Source organism: Melospiza melodia, chromosome 4 (assembly GCF_035770615.1).
Source record: "Melospiza melodia melodia isolate bMelMel2 chromosome 4, bMelMel2.pri, whole genome shotgun sequence".
Classification (NCBI taxonomy): domain Eukaryota; kingdom Metazoa; phylum Chordata; class Aves; order Passeriformes; family Passerellidae; genus Melospiza; species Melospiza melodia.
Window position 1 is genome coordinate 54,160,458 of NC_086197.1, and position 19,704 is coordinate 54,180,161.

General features: G+C 51.1%; 1 protein-coding gene across 2 annotated transcripts; it reads right to left on the reverse strand.

Moving 5' to 3' along the window:
- Positions 1-1,354: 1,354 nt before the first annotated feature.
- On the reverse strand, positions 1,355-18,881 carry CBX6 (chromobox 6). 2 transcript variants are annotated; one of them, XM_063154559.1, is made up of 5 exons: positions 18,746-18,881; positions 18,545-18,588; positions 18,348-18,413; positions 18,071-18,137; positions 1,355-9,984 (listed from the first exon to the last, which is right to left on the reverse strand). In XM_063154559.1, the coding sequence occupies exons 1-5, from the start codon at positions 18,812-18,814 to the stop codon at positions 9,067-9,069; spliced, it is 1,164 nt and encodes a 387-aa protein (XP_063010629.1). In that variant the 5' UTR covers positions 18,815-18,881; the 3' UTR covers positions 1,355-9,066. The 2 variants fall into 2 exon arrangements, with proteins under 2 accessions (XP_063010629.1, XP_063010628.1); XM_063154558.1 differs by having other exon boundaries at positions 1,355-10,038.
- Positions 18,882-19,704: the final 823 nt, after the last annotated feature.

Below are 19,704 nucleotides of genomic sequence, written 5' to 3' on the forward strand. Positions count from 1 at the left end.
TCACCCAGTACGGGAACATCCCCAGGGCCACCCTAAGGAGATCAAAGGGCTCCTCGGCACTCACTCCATGGAGTCAGCTCCACCATCTCCTTAGATCAGGAGCCTTCAGACCCTGGGGATCTGCAGGTTCCCAGATCTACACAGCATGGAAATCCTGGCTTCTTTATTTCCAGGTTTCTCAGCCCTGCAGATGTGACTTGCATCACCTTGCCCCAGTTACTGGGTCTGCCTGCACGAGGGTACTGCTGCAGGACCTCATTGGATTTGTTCAGCCAGGCTGGGGTCTGTCTTTTCAGCCTTCCTCCTGGTCCAGAAAGCATTGGGTGAGAGCTGGCTTCATTTGGTGCCCTCAAATCCAGCCAAAAGCCCACCGGGTTCTGGGCAGAGCCAGGGGGCAAGGGAGGAGGGAGGGGAGTGTTGGCTTTGTGAGTGTTTTCTGCAGAAGAGGCAAGGTGAGCCTGGTGCCATGACATGATGACACCTGCACTGTGCTTGGCTTGGGTGGGCAGCATTCCCTGCTGCCAGCCATGCCACCACTGGAGCAGGCCCTGCTGTGGCTTCCCAAAGCTCACACACTGCAGAAGTACCTCGAGGCAGCAACTCTGTCCAAGGAATGCCCAGCTCAGCCCAACCTCCCCTGGGGTGAGACTGCAGCGCACGCTCCTGAAGGGCAGCCCTGAGGGTGTTTTGGTTGGAGCTGTGCCCAGACACTGCCCTTTCCCAGCATCCAGAAGTGCTGCCTTCCTGCAGGACCTCTCTGTCCAAAAGCAACTGGCTTGCCCCGCCACATCTCCCACCACCAGCACTTCCCACTGAGTTGAGCTGAGCCTTTTTATGCAGCTGCTCCAGGCTGGAGAGTGATGGAGTGAATCTGGGGCTTCAATTACACACAGGGAGAAGATTTTTTCACCATATTTCTTAGATCAGCTTGTGAGAAAGCACACTTAAGCACGTGTTCTGGAGTTGGGAAATGCCTAAAGCATTTTTCAGCCACCAAGTGCTAGGTTGTACCCTGATCTAAATTCATTATTAAAAAAAAAAGGATATGGGAGACCCATGGAAGACTCCAAAGCACTTGGGAAGAGAGTGTTCAGGTTCCACTTGCTACAGCTTGGCCTTCCCAAATGTTCCCTCTTCCCTTAACATTTCAGAATACTCCTTTGTTTGTTTTCAGAGCTTCTTTGTGTCCAGAAAGGTCCAAAGCCCAAAGCAGGGCCGATCCATGGAGCCCAAGCAGGGTGCAGGTGCTTGTGTCTGACTGCAGAGCTGATCTGTGCTGGATCAGGGGAGCCATTTCCACAGCCCTCCTCCAAGCTCCACAAGGCAGAGCCCACCCAAGGAAAACAACAACAGCTTTTGGAATGTAACAATTTATTGGGGTTAATTTTTTGTTTTAATTTTTAACTCCCCATTTCTGGCATTGATACAATATTCAAGAGCAGCAGAAAGAACAAAATGTACAAGAATACAAGAGTAATTAGCACAACCCCCACCCCCAAACCTGGAGCAAACCAGTTTCTTGTAGGAAGCACCAAGGGAAGGAGTGATTCAATCACCCTTCCAGTGGCTCTGCCTCCCACCCATCCACTCTAGACAGAGTTTAGCCAGCTGGGAACTGGATTAAAAAACAAAACAAAACTGAACAAACACTATATTTAAAATGAAAATTGCAAGACAAAAAAATAATATATAGATATACAATTCATCCGTGCACAATCCTTAAATGCTTTTTTTTCAAAATAAAAAAAAATTACAAGATACATATTTAGGTTTATTTTAAATTAAAAAAAAATTACCACCTTCACTCTGTATGCCAAGTGAGGGGAAATGAAGAGACAGATGGGTTGCACCAGAACTATGAGCACTTGGAGTTAGTTCTCCAAGAGGAAGGAAGGGCTCTGATGCTGCCAAAGCTCAAGCACAGGCAGAAACTGAAGCACCCAAGTACCACAGAACGCAGTGGGGTCACTGGCCTGCTCCAAGTTCAGTGTTTGCAGGAATCTGCAGCATTTGAGCCTAAGCTTGGCACAGGGGAAGGTGAAAGGAAGGAACAGATGAAGCAGGCCCCTGTCCTCCACCACCAGCATACAACTTTCTATGCAAAAAGAAAACAAATGGGGGAAAAAAATCCCAAAGCAGAGAGTCTTGTCTATTCTTAGGGAGTGTACAAGGCTTAATGGCACAGGGGAGAAGAGGAAAGAGGACAGCACACACCGAGTTGATTTGCTTGGGGGAGGTGCAGGCATGACAACTCTTTTCTAAAAAAAGTCATCACAACGATTAATTTTTTTGTTCCGTTTGAGAACTTGACCTAAGATTCTGCCCCTGCTTTGCAGCTGGGGGCTGGAAGCAGCAGGCTCCCTCCAGGGCACCTACCTGTGCAAGAGCACCTACCTGCTGCCCTGCCCAGAGGAAACCCTCAGTACCCAGAGAGCAGGGGCCAGCTGGGGGCATGGGAAAGCCCCATCAGTCCTACGAGGCCCTGAAGCCCCACGAAGTGCTTTGAGCCACCCAGCCGTGTGCTGGAGGTTTGATGTGAGCTCCAAGTGCTCAGCTGAACAAGGAATGAAGTAAAGAACCAGGGCCCTGCAATGGGAATGAACACTTTGCCTGCATGTCCCACCATGCTCCTCTCCCCTCAGCAGACCCATTTGCTGAACCATTGCAGAAGCTGGCACCTCTCTAGAGCTCTCTCACCTGACTTTTCCCTGTGCCCAGCATGCTGCTGGCTGCCCACTTCCCAGCTCCACCCAGCCCAGGGCACAGAGGGCACCCTGCCCCTCCACCCCAGGGCCACCTGCCAGTGCCTGCAGGGTGTGGGCTCAGAGCACAGAGCTCAGCTGGAGTGGAAGGACCCTACCCCAAGGACTGTGCTTTTGGATGGCCCTGGAGTCATTGTTTCCCACCACACAGGAGCTGCAATGGACAGAAGAGCTGCCAGAGGCAGCCAACCACCACGGGACTATCTCCCTTCACTTCTGGAGGGAGAAATTTACAGAAGGGAAGAAAGAAGAACTCAGGGCCCTGCTGCATCCTTACAGGCGAGGCAGGTGGGACACAGGGCACCTCAGAATCACCACACAGAACACAGGACAAGCTCCCGGTGCCAAGACTGACCCTGCTCAGAAAAGGGTGCAAATACCTTCGACCACATCCATCTGACACAGGGCAATGGCAAAATGCGAGAGGAGCAGAGGTGGAAAGGCAAAGGTGAGGACAGAGACAGACTCCAACATCTCCTGCCATCTACACCCCCAAAAAGAAACCATACACATTGCACTCCGGGGAAGGATCTCAAAAATAGAAGAAAATAAAGACACTTATTTTCTCAACCTCAGAGCACTGGCGAAATGAAGATACTTCCTGAAATTACCTGGGGAAGGAAGCACAGACAGGGAGCAGGGGATTTCTGAAGCAACGCTGAGCACTCCATCTCTGTGCAAACACCTCGAGAGTTGGGCTGCCAGCACCCTCAGCAGGATGGTCTCCTCCACCCCCACCCCCTTTGCATGAGGAAGACAGAGGCACAGGGCAGTGACACAGCTGGCAAGCCAAGAAGGAACAGAACGAGGAGGCACCAAATCCCCAACCCCAAATTAACCCTCTACAGCAGATCACCTTCGGAGCGGAGATCAGGGAGGCGGCGCATGGGGCGGTAGGTGAGATGGGGAGAAAGGGGGAAGGAGGCTTTTTATAGTCATATATTTATATATAAGAAGTAAATAAGATCCCAGCTCTTGCGTGATTATTGGGCAATTGAAAAATGCAGCAAAAGCAAGCAACATTGGAGTAAAAGGATGTGCCAGGCAAGGAGGAAAAAGTCTTGTCAGAAGGTGGGGAAGGAAGCAAAAGGGAAAATAAGCACTTAGCCAAACACGCACTCCAGGTTTGTTACAGCTCCCTGGGAAGAAGGACCTGGTCCTGAGCAGCCCCACTCATGCCACGGCCTGGGGTGGGCAGAAGAATGGGGAACTCAGGACACCATCCTTCAAGCATGGCAACCCCTTTCTGCCAGGAAGTCCCCAGGGAGGTGGTCATCTCCAAACGCTGGGAGCTGCTGAAGCCTCCTCTACAAAGAGGGGCTGGAGAAGGGAGTGATATCCCTAGGAAGACTCAGCTCAGAGACAGCTCCTACCTGGTAAAAAGCATTATTGTGGGTTTGAAGTTTTTTTTTTTTCTTTATTTGTTTATTTCACAAAATTGCCCTGGGAACTTCAGTAAGGGGAGACACAGAGAAATGCTCCCATTCTCTTTTGAAAACAGAATTTAGGCAGTGGCTCACCACAGCTGGGCCTGCTCACCACACTAATTCTGTTTTTCATCCCCAAAGGAGCTTGTATCTCATTAGCTTCATGCCCCTCCAGTCCCATGCTGTTCATTGAGAGGAGAGCCTGAGACAGGAGGTTTCTGTTCCAAGTTGAAAGCCAAGGGAAGCACCGACACTTTGATGGGCAGACAGAGAAGTTCCCAAGTGCAGCCCAGGCTATGGGAAGCATCGAGACATCAGTCATCTGCCACTGCAAAGGGCACCAGAGAAGTCCAGACAAGAAAAACCGTTCAAGTGTCCCTGCCTACCATCTTCTGTTCAGACACCAACATCTGGTGGTTTCCGTCTTCCCTGCAGTCACTCCCACGTGCCAGATGAACACCAGAGACATCTTGGACAGGGAAGTCAGAGCTTCCAGCATCGCTCTGAAGGAACATTCAGGCAACTCTTCCCCACCGCCCCAAAGGAAGCTGGAGAAAAAGGCTGCCCTACTTGACAAGTCCTGTCAGAGTGTTCCTCTCCCCTTCTCCACCCTAAAAACTTGCAGCATTTGCTGGCCTCGAGAAGAGGGTGCACGTCCCTCAGCAGCACAATCAGAGCACACACAAGGCAGCGCTCTCATCTGCCTCTAGAGATCTGGCCACTGTCAGAGAAGGGGTGCTGGAATACACAACAATGGGATTCAGTTTTCTGTCCTGATGTGGTGAATTCTATACAGAAAAATGTCACCCCCCCACCCAGTATTCAAAGGAGTTTAAGAAACCTTACAGAGGAGAGGCATATCTGCTTCCCAGGAAATAAGCCCATCATGATTAATTCTGTTTGGATATAGGGGATGGAAAAGAGACAGCAACTTGGCAGGAAAGGTACATGCCAACCCAAAACGTTAGCGGCTTGCTGTGCATGCAAAGTAAGTCAACTGTTTCCATGTAGATGGCCTGATCCACGTTCTGCCAGAACGTGACCAGCCATCTCTGAGGGCTGCTCAGCCAGAAAACCACTTGGAGACTCCACCTTAGCTCACAGGAGAGGTATGGGAGGGAAGGGAACTCACTCCAACACTTGGGAGGCAAGGATGGGAAAGGTTTGTAGACAGGGTTCCTCCAACATGCAACTTGCCTTTCAGCTCAGAGATCGCTGCTTAGTCCTAGAATGCCTTTCCCTCCAGTTCAAGCAAGCCAAACACCATCCCAGACACACATGCTTCGATACTACAAAATACTCTTTTCTCTAAGGACCATCTAATACCACTACAGTTTGTGCAATCACTGCATTTATTATTCATTTTTAAACTCTCTCTCGCTCTCTCCCTGTAGAAATTTTTTTTAAAACTTTTCTTTTTTTATGCAAAACTAATAATTTCACTTTTTCCACTCCATCATAAAATCTCCTCTAAAAACACGACAACGAGAACAAACATGGCACAGACACAGAGAATATTTCCCTGTTTTTGTTGATTTTTTTCCCTAAGGGTTATGGGGAAAGGAAGGGGATACTTTCAAATAAACTCCTCCCTCAATTCCATGCCCATTTTAAAAGGCACGGATGAATCTTCTTTCCTATGTCCATTAAGGAGCAAAGGCAAAAATTCAGAAGGAGGAGCACAGCCCACGTGAATACGAAGGTAGGTTAGCTAGCCTCAAGTGTCTTGTCCACCTGAGGGAACTCGAGGCTACTGCTGCATTCAAGTTAGCAAACCTCTAACTCAAACCAGCACGGGATCCTCATTTCGGATCCAGAGGTTCAGGGTTTGGTTCCCACCTGGTGACCCACCCAGGGAGGGATTTGTCACACAAGCAGGTGAGCTGTGTCTGCAAGCCGGATCATACTCCTTTCTTCCTCCACAACGAGGATCTACCACACGAGTTTCTCTGCTGCAACAAGTCCCCTCATCTCCTCACCGCAGGAAGGAGGTCCTTGCGGAGCATCCCTACAATGACCCACTGTTTTACTCTTCACAGACAGTTCCCTTGCTTGCCACTCTGGAGAAAGGCAAAACCCCTTCAATTAAACAATTCCTGCCCCTTGCCCCCAAAGAACACCATACAAGAGACACCGGGGAAAAGAATTCTGCCAAGCACATCAAGAGTTTCCTATTAAAGTTCCCTTTTATCTCCCACTTAAACGCTTCAACACTTTTTTCAGAACCTTGATACCACAAAACAAAACACAGCACCACATACACACCAAACAGTAACTTAACAACCTAAAGTGACTGGCCAGTTTGCATCCACCCCACAAAGCAGCTCCTCTTATCTCACAGCCACAGATTAGTTCTTATTCAGAAGGGGGAGGAAAAAGAGAAGAATCTCCTCGCTATTTTCCTAAGAAAGAGCTTTTCCCTATGCCTACAAACTGCTCATCTTTGAAGCTGCAGTCAAATGGACAGGCTATGCTAACATAAGGGATCCCTGGGTGTGCCAGGCACAGGAAAGATGCGCAAAAGAAAACCCAAACCAAAAAAAAAAAACCCAACACCCACAAAAAATACAAGCAGGTATTAACACAGACACGCACACAAGTCCAACAAGTTATAGAAAGCCTTAGCTTGGTGAATGGATGGATCAGGGAAGTCTCTTTCTCCCTGCCCCTAGCTTCAGCTGTGAATGAAAGCACATCCCTGAAGAGTCCACTAAGCTCTTTAACCAAGGAAAGAAAAAGAAAGAGGCGTACCAAGGGTGGTGCTAACAGCACCTGGAATCCCCCTCAGACTGTCTGCGCAGACACCCAACCACAACTGGTGTGAACTCACCGTTTCCCATGGCTTGGAATGCCACCCACTGCAAGGCAAGGTTTGTGGGGAGGGCAGCAAAGATTTTACTACACCAACCCAGGCGCTGGAGGCAGGGAATAGACACACACTGGGCACAAAAGCCCTAATTAAGGTCAGAAGCTGGTCTATCCCTCTACCACCCTGACAATGTCCCTTGGGCAGACAAATATTACTTCCCTCCCACAAATTGCCTCCCTTCTATCCTCAGATCACTACAACCACAAAATCACTACTGCAGGAGAGCACTCCTCAGAGCCAGCAGCTCCTGAACATCCTTGTGTGAAAGCACCAGAGGGGCCAATTCCACTTGTGTTCACCCGCCCAGAGCAGGCTTATAAGCAAATGAGCCCTGGCATGAGGAATTTTTTCCACCCTTTTCACCTCTGCAGCATGTTAGGTAGAAGTGACACCCCTCTGCCCCATCCAGGGACAGAGCTGAGAGGGTGAGGCTCTCCCACCAGTTCATCAGCATCTCTTTTCCTTGCCTCTACGAGCTCAGTCCTGTGCAAGTAGAGGAAGAAAGGAGAGCAAAGGAACAGCTTTTCACCATGAAGCTTAGGACCCACACAGAAACAGAGCAAGCCAGAAATGGCAGGCAAAAAATAGAGCTTATCTTGGATGTGAACAAAGCTGGTCAGGAAAAGAGGGAGCTGGGGAATAAACAGCAAGCTGTGGTCTTGCTCCCTCCTACTTGCTAGGGGTGAAGAGAAGGAATTTCTAGATCAGCTTTGGGGGAAGCGATCCAGCGCACATGCATGCAATGTGAGAGACAGGTATTTCTTATGAGCACCTTTGGTTGACAGTTGTAAGGGCTGTTTCAGATGCTGAAAAGACAGAGGGGAAACCTGTTCCAGGCCACCCACCAGAGGGAGGGGAGAGCAGGAGGGACACAGCCGAGCAGGAGGGGCAAAAACAAGCAGGGAGAACAACCAACCTGCCTTAGCATCCACCCCTCCTTCCTTTGGAAGGAGCAAGAGGAAGCAAAGAGGGCTGGGGGAGCAGCCTCACACGGCTGGGCAGCGTCATCATCCTCCCACAGACCGAGGATGGAGGCACAGCCCACTCCTGCTTCTGCCACAGAAAGGCCAGAGAAAGGCATTTCATGTCCCTCTCCCCCAAACAAGTGCACTGATGGACATCAGGAGGAAGATATGGGCTGGAAGCAGACTCCTCTTTTCTTCCCTTTCTCCTGAGGAGCTGAACAGGCTGGAAGATGAGGGAGAAGAGGAGGGATCAGGGCACCTGAAAGCACCCATACAACTGCCAAGGTAGCACCAATAGTCAAAGGAAAGGGGAAGCCAATATGAGGCACAGGCTGCATGGGGCAACCCCCAGCACCCCAGCTTTGTCTCAAGCACCTTCCAGGCATGACATTTAACCTGTCCTTCTCCCCCTCACTCTGAGAGCATCTGGATCAGCAACTGCCACAAGGACAGTAGAGGAGAGGGCAGATCCAGGCCGCAGGCCAAGAGGGGAAGGATGGCAGGATGGTAGTCATGGCAAGGGGGAAACAAGAATGGAAGAGTCTGCATGCACGTTGTGGGAGAAGGTCTGGAGGACATGGGCAAGGGCTCCAATCCTCTTACATCCTCCCCTCACGGGTTTGGAGCTCCTCTTCAGTTTTTGTCAAAGACAGAAGGGGAATGAGGAAGAGCAGCACCTTCCTCACCACCTGCACAGGCACACAGACACATGCTCACTCATCCCTCAGCCCCAAAGGCTCCACCGCCCGTTGGACAACACCACATTCAAGGACAAACAACCACTCCCCAGCCCCACCATAACCCTCCCTACCTCCTCCTAGCAGTACCAACACCCAGGAACAGTGGGTGCTCCCACACCCCCACTGACACACTCCAGCCTCCAGGCAAGAGGAACTGGGCAGGAGGAGAGGAGGAGGAAGGGTGGCAGTGAGGGTAGAGGGACAGCCAAGGGGAGAAGGAGAGAACTAAGGACAGCCATTCGCACCACGACTTCTCTCAGGCAGAGCTCCCCCCACACCCCTGGAGTGGGGGGACCCGGTTGCTCACTTGCTGCCTCCTCCACCACTGCCCGCCGCCACCTTCTCAAAATCCTCTGCATTGCAGAACTCCTTGATGGTTACAGTGAGGAGGTTGCTGGTGACATCTGTGACCACCACATTAGAGCAAGGGGACATCTCAGGACGCCAGTCACCAGCCTCCTGCTCCGGGTCAGAAGAGGAGAGGGACAAGGAGGGAGTCTGCCCCCCACTGCACCCCCCCGAGGGAGAACGCTTGCTGGTGGCGGCCGACTCAGGGGGGATTGAGAGGTCGAGGACCTCTGACTCACGCCAGTCGGGGATGGCTGGGCTGAGGGTCTCAGGGAGCAGCTTTGGAGGGGAATCATCTGGGTCGGAGGAGGAGTGGGGAGCAGGTGAAGGACAGCCAGAGGAGCTGGAGCTAGGGGCATCATAGGGGGTGGAGCCCATAATGAGCCCACAGGAGGCTGCCTGGGAGCCTTCGGCCTCCCCCTTGCCCTCCAGAGAGGGGGTAGGTGCAGCAGACGGCTTATTGTAGAGCGAAAAGGTGCCAAACTTCATGTGGCGGATCTGAGTGCGCAGGACGCTCTCGCTGAACTTTTTGCTCTTGCCAATGACCCGGTTTCGGGAAGGGATCTTGGGCCGGGCCAGGCCCCCGGCCCCATTGGCTGGCTTCCCACCTTTGTCAATGACCTTGAGGTTGAGGATGATGCGGCTGCGCTTGGGCTCGCGGGGTTTCACCTTACGGTTGATGATGCGCACGGTCTCCGAGAAGGGCGAGACAGGAGGACGAATGCCGGCCGCGCCGGCCACGCCGCCGCCGTTCTGGGGATCCGGGCGGGGCAGGGGGCGCCGGGACATGCGGTGGCATCGCCGGATGTCCTTCTTGAGCCGGTGCACCGCGGCGCTGGAGTGGAGCTTGGGAGAGGAGGTACTGGAACCAGGCTTGACAGAAAAGTGTACATCCCCAATGTGGAGGGCCTCCGCTTGGGCCCGAGCCTGCGGTGGTGGGGAGAAAGAAAACAAACAGGGTCAGAGAGGCAGCCTAGCTGCAGCCAGAGCTCCAGTGGGGCACTGCTCACTCACCAAGCACTCACTGGCAGCACCGTGACACATTTATACCCAACATCAATGACAAGCACAGGAACACACCTACAAACTATTGATAGCTCCAGCACAGCCCCCAGACAGACACAGGGCACTGCCTGTAACATTTTTGGGCAGCTGATGTCTCCCTAGGCTGTACCCCTGTTGACACATGCTTTCCCCAGGGAGAAACTGTGACTTCCCAGGCAGGTGTCACGGTTAAAGTTAATAGTCTCCAAAGCCTCCCTTGGTCGTCATCAGTCAAAGTGCACAACCCTCCACTGTCAGCCAAAGAAGCCAGCATCATCCCAGGCACTTGGGGCTGTCAGTGCTGAGACAGCATCCAAACTTACAAAGGGATTGTACCAGCTTCTCTACAAATGGAACGTGAGATAAGAGGGAAGAGGCAGAGTAATGCCTAATGAGAATTGCCTCTAAAAAGGGTGGTAGAAGGGGGTCTTGAGGAACACAGATGGAGGCTGGTGAGAATGGTCTGATGGAGATGTCTTCATTAAACACAAGAAATTTAGAGGTCTGATTTTTAACTAGGATCACATGGAAGTCATTCATTCTTACTGTGCAGTGGGAGCAAAGTCCAGTGTTTAAAGCCAGAGATGAAGCCAGCTGGAATTCAAGTAAAATTTAACTACACCTCCAAAGAAGAGATTGGCTTGTCCTTTTGAGCACCACACTTGTTTGAAACCTAGCAGTGGACCAGAGCAGGAATAGCACCTGTTCAACTGTTCTGTGCCAGCCCTCCTCAAGAGCCAGGCCAGGGGAACAATATTTTTCATCTCTTCTGGTGCCAAAAACTGCCCTGTTTCATCCAGCAGAGACAGGAACATTTCCTGGCAGCAGGAACAACAGTTTCATTGATAAGCTGGTGCTGTATGACCTGTGGGCATGGAAACCCAGAGTCTATTCTTACACCACATCTCATCAGAGCACTGTTGCTTGTATAGCTCATCCTTCCACCTGCACCCCAGGACTTGCCCAAGCCAACCCCCTTCCATATTCCCTCTCAGCAGCGGTGACATTAAGAAGCCACGCAGGCCTGGAGGGGACAGGCGAGCCCCCACCCTGTGACTGTCCATCCCGCGAGCAGCTTCCCCCACCTCGTGGGCACAGAAAGAACTGCAGTGCTACAACACGACAGCTGCTTTTCCTCCCCAACTTTTCCATCCCATTGCCCCTTGCACACGCCAAGATCGGGATGGCTTCTTGCCAGCTAAGAGCTTAGCGCTCAACTCCATCTCCTTTGTCACCCTGCAGGCTGTGCCTCCTACCAGAGAAACGCCTGGGGAAAAAATGTGCGTGTAAAGGCAGGGATCTAGCAGATCTAAGCGAGGGGCCCAGCCAGCCCCTGCACAAAAAGCTCAAAGTCCTGGCCCTACAGCTCCAGAGCTTTGCTGTTAGCCAGAGCCCCTCTTCTCCCACAGAGATACCCATGGGAACCACAGAAGATCCTGAATGAGCACAGAATGGAGATGTGAAGACATTTTGTTCCTCTCTCGACTAACACTGGATGATCACAGCCTTCAGTACTACTTGTATTCTGGCTTTAAAAGAACTGCAAAAATGAGGCCTCCTTCTCTGGCTGTACAAGAACACACAAACTGAAGGCTCACCCTGTCTGGGGACCTAGACTCCGTGTTAGCCAAATGACAAAGAAACAGACAAAGTTAGCACAAGCCCAAGGCAGGCACAGCCACTCTGCTCATTAACACACAGGACGTTCCCACCTAGCTAAAGGGAAGTGTTCCCAGCACACACAAACCCCAACACTTTTTCTGCTGTAGCACAAAGCATCCCAGTGTCCACCTAGTTACTCCTTGCTCAGCCTCCTGTGTTACTCCGTGCCCCAAACTGTTGAGAAAATAAGACACAGTTCCTGTCACAGGCATAGTACAGGCCTGAGCCCAGCAACAGCTCCAGATGAACTCCCTGCACCGCACACGAACTCTCCCCCTCACATCACTACACAATCACAACTTGGAGACACTGCAGACCCGGTCAGGAGGTCACAGGCAAATGCACATTTGGGCTGTGCTTACTCCATCTCTTCACGGGTGCCTCTGAAGCAGATGGCAGGCACAAGGACAAGCTAAAGTTTGCTTTCTGACATTACATACCAGCACAGCCTGAATTAACAAATTTACTCCTTTTCATCCTGCTCCACACCACAGCCAGCCCTTCCAGCATTGCTGCTCTTGTGCTTTGGGTTTCTTACCAATTTACCACTGCTGAGCCAAGAGCAAAGTGCAATACAACGTCCCATTCCAAAACCCAGGACAAGGAAGCCAGGCAGAGGCTACAGACAGATGCATCACTGAAAATCCTTCTACAGCTTCAGTGGATGGACACAGGTATCCTTCAGGGCCTCTCCTGTTGCCAACACTGCACTTTCAGATTGATTGCCTAGCCCATAATCATGCCTTCGAGTGAGGAGTTCTGCCCCCTCTGTGCCATTCTGCTCCAAGTCAAATCTAATTGCCACCTTCCACCAGCACCGCCTCCATCACCCAGGAGAGAAAGAAGGCAGCTTCCCAGAAGTGTGGGGGAAGCAGTCACAAACACCCTCAGTTTCCTTGTACAGCCCAAAAATTCCTGAGCAAAGCTTCCCATCAGCCACATGAAACAAAGTGATAATTCTGGGATGGTTACTCCCTGGCCACTTCCACAGCCCTGTTCTTTTACCTCCTCTTTCTGCATACATTAATCAGCTCCTGTCCTGTTTTCACAGAGACCTGTCCTGGTTTTGTGCTTGTCCAGCAGCTACTGCAGAGCCCTGGTACATGGCTTGGACTTTTCCAGAACCAGTAGGTCTCATTTACGTGCCATGTGTCTGCGTTTCCAGTTACTTCTGGGGCACTTTCTCACGGCTGAAGCTGTTTCTAACTCATGTTTCAGCTATCTGCCTTTATTGAATTCCAGCTTCAGTAGTGTCCAGGTGGTCTACACACAGCATTGATACTTTAGTCAGATTAAGAGAGAGGGTTAAATTAGGGCCCATCAGTCCTCCCCTGCTGCTACACTGCTATCCCCAGTGACCAGCTTCAATGCAAGTTCCAAAGAGCATTATGCAAATATTCTGCTTACCTTGAGATTGTTTTTCCAGGTAAGGTTTCAAGAAAAATCGTATCAGATGCTTTATCTAAGACCAGCCCCCAGAGCTTTCTCACTTGGGAAGCTCAGTATTCCTACCACAGGATCAGGTTTATTCAGGCATCACCTACATGAACTCATCCCTTCACTGCAGAGAACAGCACAGAGGCTCTCCTTCCCCTGCTTCCAACTTTGGATTAAGTAACTTGCTACCTTTGGTTTGGAGAAGACTCAACATTCAGTTTTATCTGCTGGAAATGCACTTCTCCCTGCTCTGGGCCCATTCCTTGATCATTCCCAAGCCATATGAGGATAATGTCTTTGAGAGACAAAGCCCCTGAATCCTTTCAGCTGTGTCACCACAGTTTGCTTCTTGGCTCACAAGTTCTCCACATGGAAACCACCTCTCCAGGTTTTGCTGCTTTCACCAGCAGGATGTGCTCACTGCTGAAGAGGTACTCAGCATGTATACGAAGTAATTCACTCTGCTTACAGCTCAGCCCACATCAGGATGCAGTTTCTGGAAGCTTGCTGCAGTGCTCTGTCATGAGAGCAAGCCAATTGCTGGGATTGCTTCCCTTCCCCCTCTTCCCGTCTGGGATATGTATCACCTTTATTTATCTTGTACAGCTCTCCCTCACTGCCCCTGGGAACTAGTCTATCTCCCCCATTCCCTACTATTTCTGAACAAGTGTCCCTCGAGGCCCAGCAAGCATATTTGTTCATTCATTCCCTTAACACACCGAGGCACACGAGCACGTACACAGACACGTGCTTAGAAAGGCCTCTCCTACCTGATTTGTATCAAAATCTCTACAATTTGGAAGAAAAAAATCAAACCCAAGACCTTGTAAAGCAATAGATTTCTAGTGAATTATTTTAAAATCTCGCCAATTCCAGTAGTGCTGCTGCACCATAGTAGCGCTACTCTCTCATAAATTACTGGCTCTGCTTTGTCTTTTATTCTCCACCTGCATTCCCACAGTCTTTGCTCCCAACAGCATTTGCAAGAGCTCTTCTTTCCCCTTTTTGGCTGCCATTCTGCCTTTTTATCACCCTCTTTCTTCTGCAGTCTTCCAAGTGACAAGGCAAAAGCAAGCCAGTTCATAGCACAGTTCTCCCAAGCAACACTGCCATAAACTAAAGTTTCCCTCCGGATTGGGAACAAAATGCTACAAAAGGGGAACGGTCTGTTTTCAAATTACTCAGGATAATTTATGAACAGGGAGGAGATCAAAAGAAACCCAATTCCAGCTTTGGAGTTCAAGAGAGGGCGAAAGGACAGAGCACCATGCTGCTCAGCCCCTTCTTCCCCCACTCTCCTACTAAGAATCCCTTTACCCTTGTTCTCCCTTACTTCTTCCTTCCCATTAACCTTCTTCGCTCCTGTCACCTTAGTATTTATGGCCACCCCAGCTAGGGGTCTTTGCCAGCCACCCACTGAGCTTGCAGATTGGGCTCTGCCTCTGAATAGCACTTGCTTGACTTTATTAAGTGAGTTGGTGAGGTTTGCATTCCACACATTGGAGTGCCTAGAGAAAAAAGCTAAATAAAAAGAGAAGGAGAAATCGAGCAGGAGAAAAAGAGGAAGATCACTACAGCACATGCTATGTCTCTCTCTAACCTCATACCAGCATCCATGCTGAAGGGCCTGTCCTCAAGGATCACTTCTGCCAGACACCTGAAGAGCCTTACATACAGTGCTGCCATTTCAGACTAAGAACTTGGGTTTCCCATCTGCTCAGCAAAGGGCTGCAGCACACCAGCAGCCTCCCAAGAATCACAGCCTCCTGCCAAGCCAGAGCTCAGCTGTGGGAACGTTTGCCCCTAGCATGCAAAGGATAAAGACCCATTTCCTGCCCAAAACTCTGCAGTTGAAGTTTGCAGGGGTCGCTTTTAACACCGGCCGTCTTGATAGTGATATTAAAAAGCCTGGACTGTGATGTGCCTCTGCAGTCTGATGGGAAGGGCAAGTGTTAGACAGCTCTCAGAAACAGGAGCCTGGCTTACAAAACAGCAGGTGGTCAAAGATGCAGCTTTTCAAAGCTTTTCCAAAGGCGTGGGCCACTAACCTGCAGGAATGCTTTCTGCAAATCCCCCTGGGTACCTATCTGCAACTTTTCAGAACTAATCCCAGGATAAACCTAGTCCCAAGTGCAAGCTAAAACACCCACACAAGCCAAGGGACTGAGTGCCACATCAGGGCACTTATTTTGATGCCATTCTGGAGACTCAGACGCCTAGGTTTAAGCACCAATGCACATGAAAAATCCTAGCAAGCCACTCAGTCAAGGGCAGACTACTCCATCAAAGCAGTCCTAGGCCAGATTTCTGCTTAAACATCAGTGCATCCAGGCCTAATCTGTTCAGTTAACAGATCAAAAAGAATATTGTTCTAACTGCCAACTCCAAATACTCCCTCTGGGATACAAGAATCAAATTTCTTCCCCTGCTTCCGAAATTCTCACTGGCAAGAGATTCTGCAGCTGAAAGAACTGAAAATACTGTTAGCAATGCCCGAGGCAGAACCCAATCCCACTCCTCCCCCAGCAGAACCGGTGCTGCAGGGCTGGAAGAGGGGAAATGTGCATCTTCAGGGGTCAGAAAAGCTGAGTTACAAACCATCCCACTGTCTCTGCCGTAACTCTAGCCGCAGTTGTGTCGATTGTGGTTTGCCTGAAGAGAGCTCAAACAAGTTCAGATGGGGCTGGCTCAGACAGAGTTACTGCTCACTGCCTGGTCTGGGCTGTTATTTTTAGGGTAGGATCCGAAGTCACAGAGGAACAGCAAGTCAGAGCTGCTCTGTTTCCCAGAGGTGCAAACCCAGCAGCAGGGGTAGCGCTCTGCCCTGCCAGCCTCTCCCACAACGTGGCACCAGCCCTCAGGAGAGCTGATCTTGCTCCCTATCATCTTCTACAAAGTACCAAGTACAAAGTACAAAGAGTCATCTTTTACAAAGTACCAAGCCAGCTCTGCAAACCTACAGGTTTCCAGTACCATTTGAGGAGCTGGCAGAAGGAAGATGTGCCACAGAAACGTGTCACGGACGTGATTCAAAGGATGCTGCTGAATAATTCACGTTCAGTTTAGGGGAGTTTTAAAGGGTAATGGGAAAAGAGAAGCAATGAGTGGGTTTTGAGTTCGGGGGTTGGTTTTGGTTTTTAAATGAGTGAGAATGAGTAATTTTTTTGTAAAATGAGTGATATGGCAATAGATGTGGCCATATCACATTCAGAATAAAAAATAAAAGAAAGTGATTACACATAGCATAGTCACCGCTCTACAGCTCTGAACAGTGTCAGGTGTTACAAATACCAGTATTTTTTAATGCAGGCAGAGGACTCTTTCAAGCTGGTGATTTTTCCTTCAGGTGTTCCTTTGCATTGTTGGAAATTTAAACACAAGAGTTACATTTAATGCATGACTGCCAGAAAGAGGAAATCCAGCTAGTCTGTGTTCTCTCAATAGAGCACAAGAGGTAGTACATTATCAGATATGTTTGTAATTCTCAGGCTACAGACACAAACACTGTTAGCAGAAAAACAGGCGTGCGGGTAGGACAGTTCCATCAGCAGGACTTCCCAAGGATTGCCATGGTCCCCTGGGCTTCACGCAGAGCATCAGAAAACGCCTGCTCCTGCATTTCTTCCATGTGCTTCATTAAGCCCTCTCAAAGCAGAGAAGAGGTGACACCCTACCCCTCACTGTGCTTTCCAGTGCTCATGCAGTTAAAAGTGCTGTGCTGACTTGAGTAAAGCTCCTACTGCTGCCAGGCAAAGGGAAGTATTAACCTGTTTCACAGATGGGGAAACACGCACAAAGCCTAAGTGACTTGCCCAAAGCCACAGGATGACTTGGTGATAGTGATGCCTTACTACAGGGTCCACACTGGCTGTTCCCGGGCTTCCTATCAGAATAAAACCAGGGGAATTCCAGATTTGCTCATCTCTCTAAACTGTACAAAGGTGTGTTCTTTCTATGCTCATTTGAAGCCAGCGATTGTGACAGCTGGAGAGGAAGGGGAGGGAAGAGGGGAGTAGAGCAAGGCATTTAATCTGTAAACTAATAAATTCACAGAGCTCACATAACAGTTATGCAGCTACCAGAGTTCTTAATTTAAAAAAAGGTAAAAATACAGAGCAAGTAGGCCTGCACTAGGGACTACCTTCCTTGCTCTTCTCTGCAAGCAAACAGAGATGCTACGACATCTTGCAGAGATGCTGAGTCTATCAGAAAGGAACTGGAAACTTCAGCTGCCTTCCTATGCAGAGGTGAAACAGTCCTCCTCCTCCTCCTCCTAGCCACCCCTCACCCTCTGCAAAAGCTAAACAAGCCTGCAGTTTACAGATCAAAGCATGAACCCTTCATGAAACTCCCGTGGAGCACCCACATCCTTAAATGCAATCAGAGGAGCACAAGCGGCAGTGGGATTCCCGCCTCTGCTGCCTGACCGCTCAGCACGCTGCTAAGTTGCAGGGCACGGGTTGGATGGAACAGCCTGCTGAAGGAAGAGGGAACGAGACTGGCTGGCTCTCCACTGCGGCAGCAGAAGGCCACGAGAAGGAGAGGATATTGGAAGAAGAGACTGCAGGCTCACCACGCACATCTGCGTGTGCTGACCGTCCTGCTGAGGCCCCGCCGCACGCACACCGCCCTCCCCTCACACGCTCCTGCGCCTCTGCCCACCCCCCCTTTCCTGTCGGGTTTTCCCCGCGCTCCCAGAGCCAGGCATCAAGCACAAGTCACTTGAAAGTCCAGTCCTTCCAAGGGCACGCACCAGCAAGGTTTGAGAGATTTTTTTTTTTTTTTGCTAGGCCTAAGTTATTTAATTAAGAGTTACCTTCAGCAGAAAAGTTTTAGGTTTAGGTCCTCTCTTCTTGGGCCCGTACAGCTCACGTTCTCGTTCCCTTTAGGGAATCAAATTTTTCAAGAAGTTAAAACTTTTCCCAAAGGGAAAAACAGAAGCATACAAGTTAAAGGAAAAAAAAAAAAAAAAAAAGAGGAAAAAAATAAGAAAAAAAGAAAAGGAACGTCTGGACGCTGTTTCCCGCTCGCCCACCCAAAGTCAAACCTGCTGCTGCAGCCCCCCCAGCCCAGGGTGGGGGATGAACACTCACTTCTGCTCGAAGGCGGCGATGAGGCGGGAGTCCAGGATGTTCTCCTCGGGTTCCCAGGTGCTGTACCTGCCGGGCGGGAGCAGCGGAGGGGACAAGCGAAGCGGTTAGCGCCCAAATCCCCCCGCAGCCGCGCACACGGATACCTCCCCCTCCACCCCATGCCCCCCATCCCCTCAGCCCGGGCGGGATACACTCACTTGATGGCCCAGCCTTTCCATTTCACCAGGTACTCGATGCGCCCCTGCAACACACGGGGAAGAAGACGGGTGGGGGGGAGGGGGGGGGGGGTGTGTGAGGCGGGGGCCCGGCGGGAGGGCCAGCGGCGCGGCCGGGGCCCGGCAGCGAGAACCGAGGTTGGGGGGGGGAGTACCGCAATCCCAGTGGGGGCGGCCCCTCACCTTTCGGATGCGGCGCTTGATGATGGACTCGGCGGCGAAGACGCGCTCCCCCACTGCAGACAGCTCCATCTTGCTGCTCCCCCTCGGCGGCGGCAGCGGCGGCGGCGCCCACAGCCCATAATAATCCCGCCCGCCCGCGCGCGCCGCCCCGCCCCCTGCCCGCGGCCCCGCCCTCCTCGTGCCGCCGCCGGCTCGCGCACGCCCGCGCGCCCCCTCCCGCCGCTGCCGCGCGTGACCCGCCCCCCCCCGTGGGTGAGGGCCCTTAAAGGGGCCGCGGCCGGGCGGGGCGGGGGGCGCGGAGCCTCGGGCCTGAGGGACGGCCGCGCAGCGGGGAGGGGAGCGAACGGAAGGGAAGCGAATCCCGCCCGGCAGGTCCCTGGCATCGCGGCGGTATTGCCCCTTCCCGCCCGAACGGGGCCTCTTTTTTACTTAAAACAATGGCGGCAGCCTCTTCTCCCGCTGCAGATGCACCGTCACCCCTCTCGCCAGCGAGGAGGCAGGCAGCCTTGAAGCACGTACCACGGCAAAAACCAACAATAAAGGCGCTTAAATATTTTCTTTCCTTTTTCTGTGTTTTATTCCATTTAACTGGTGTGTGTGCCAGTATAAGGTACAATTTTTGCGCCAATGTAAGGTAGTGCGAGGTAAATGGGCCAACCATGCTACATAAACCTGTAAGGAAACCAGAAAAATGTTAAGTCACTTAGAGGAATTCCCTGCCCTGACTATTGCTGCAAAACCCTCATTAATTTGCAGCATACTTTACACTCTCCTCCAGATGCTAAAAAGACAAAAATCTCAGTCAAAAATCGTTCTCTGTGGTTCAAAGTGGAAGCTCATTGCCCTGCAGCTGTATTTGTGTGGAACACAGGGTCCACCCTTACCTGGAAGACCTTGTCTGGCCCATTCTGCTCTCTCACCTGGTTTTTGGGTGAGGAGGCTGTGCATTTCAGATACCC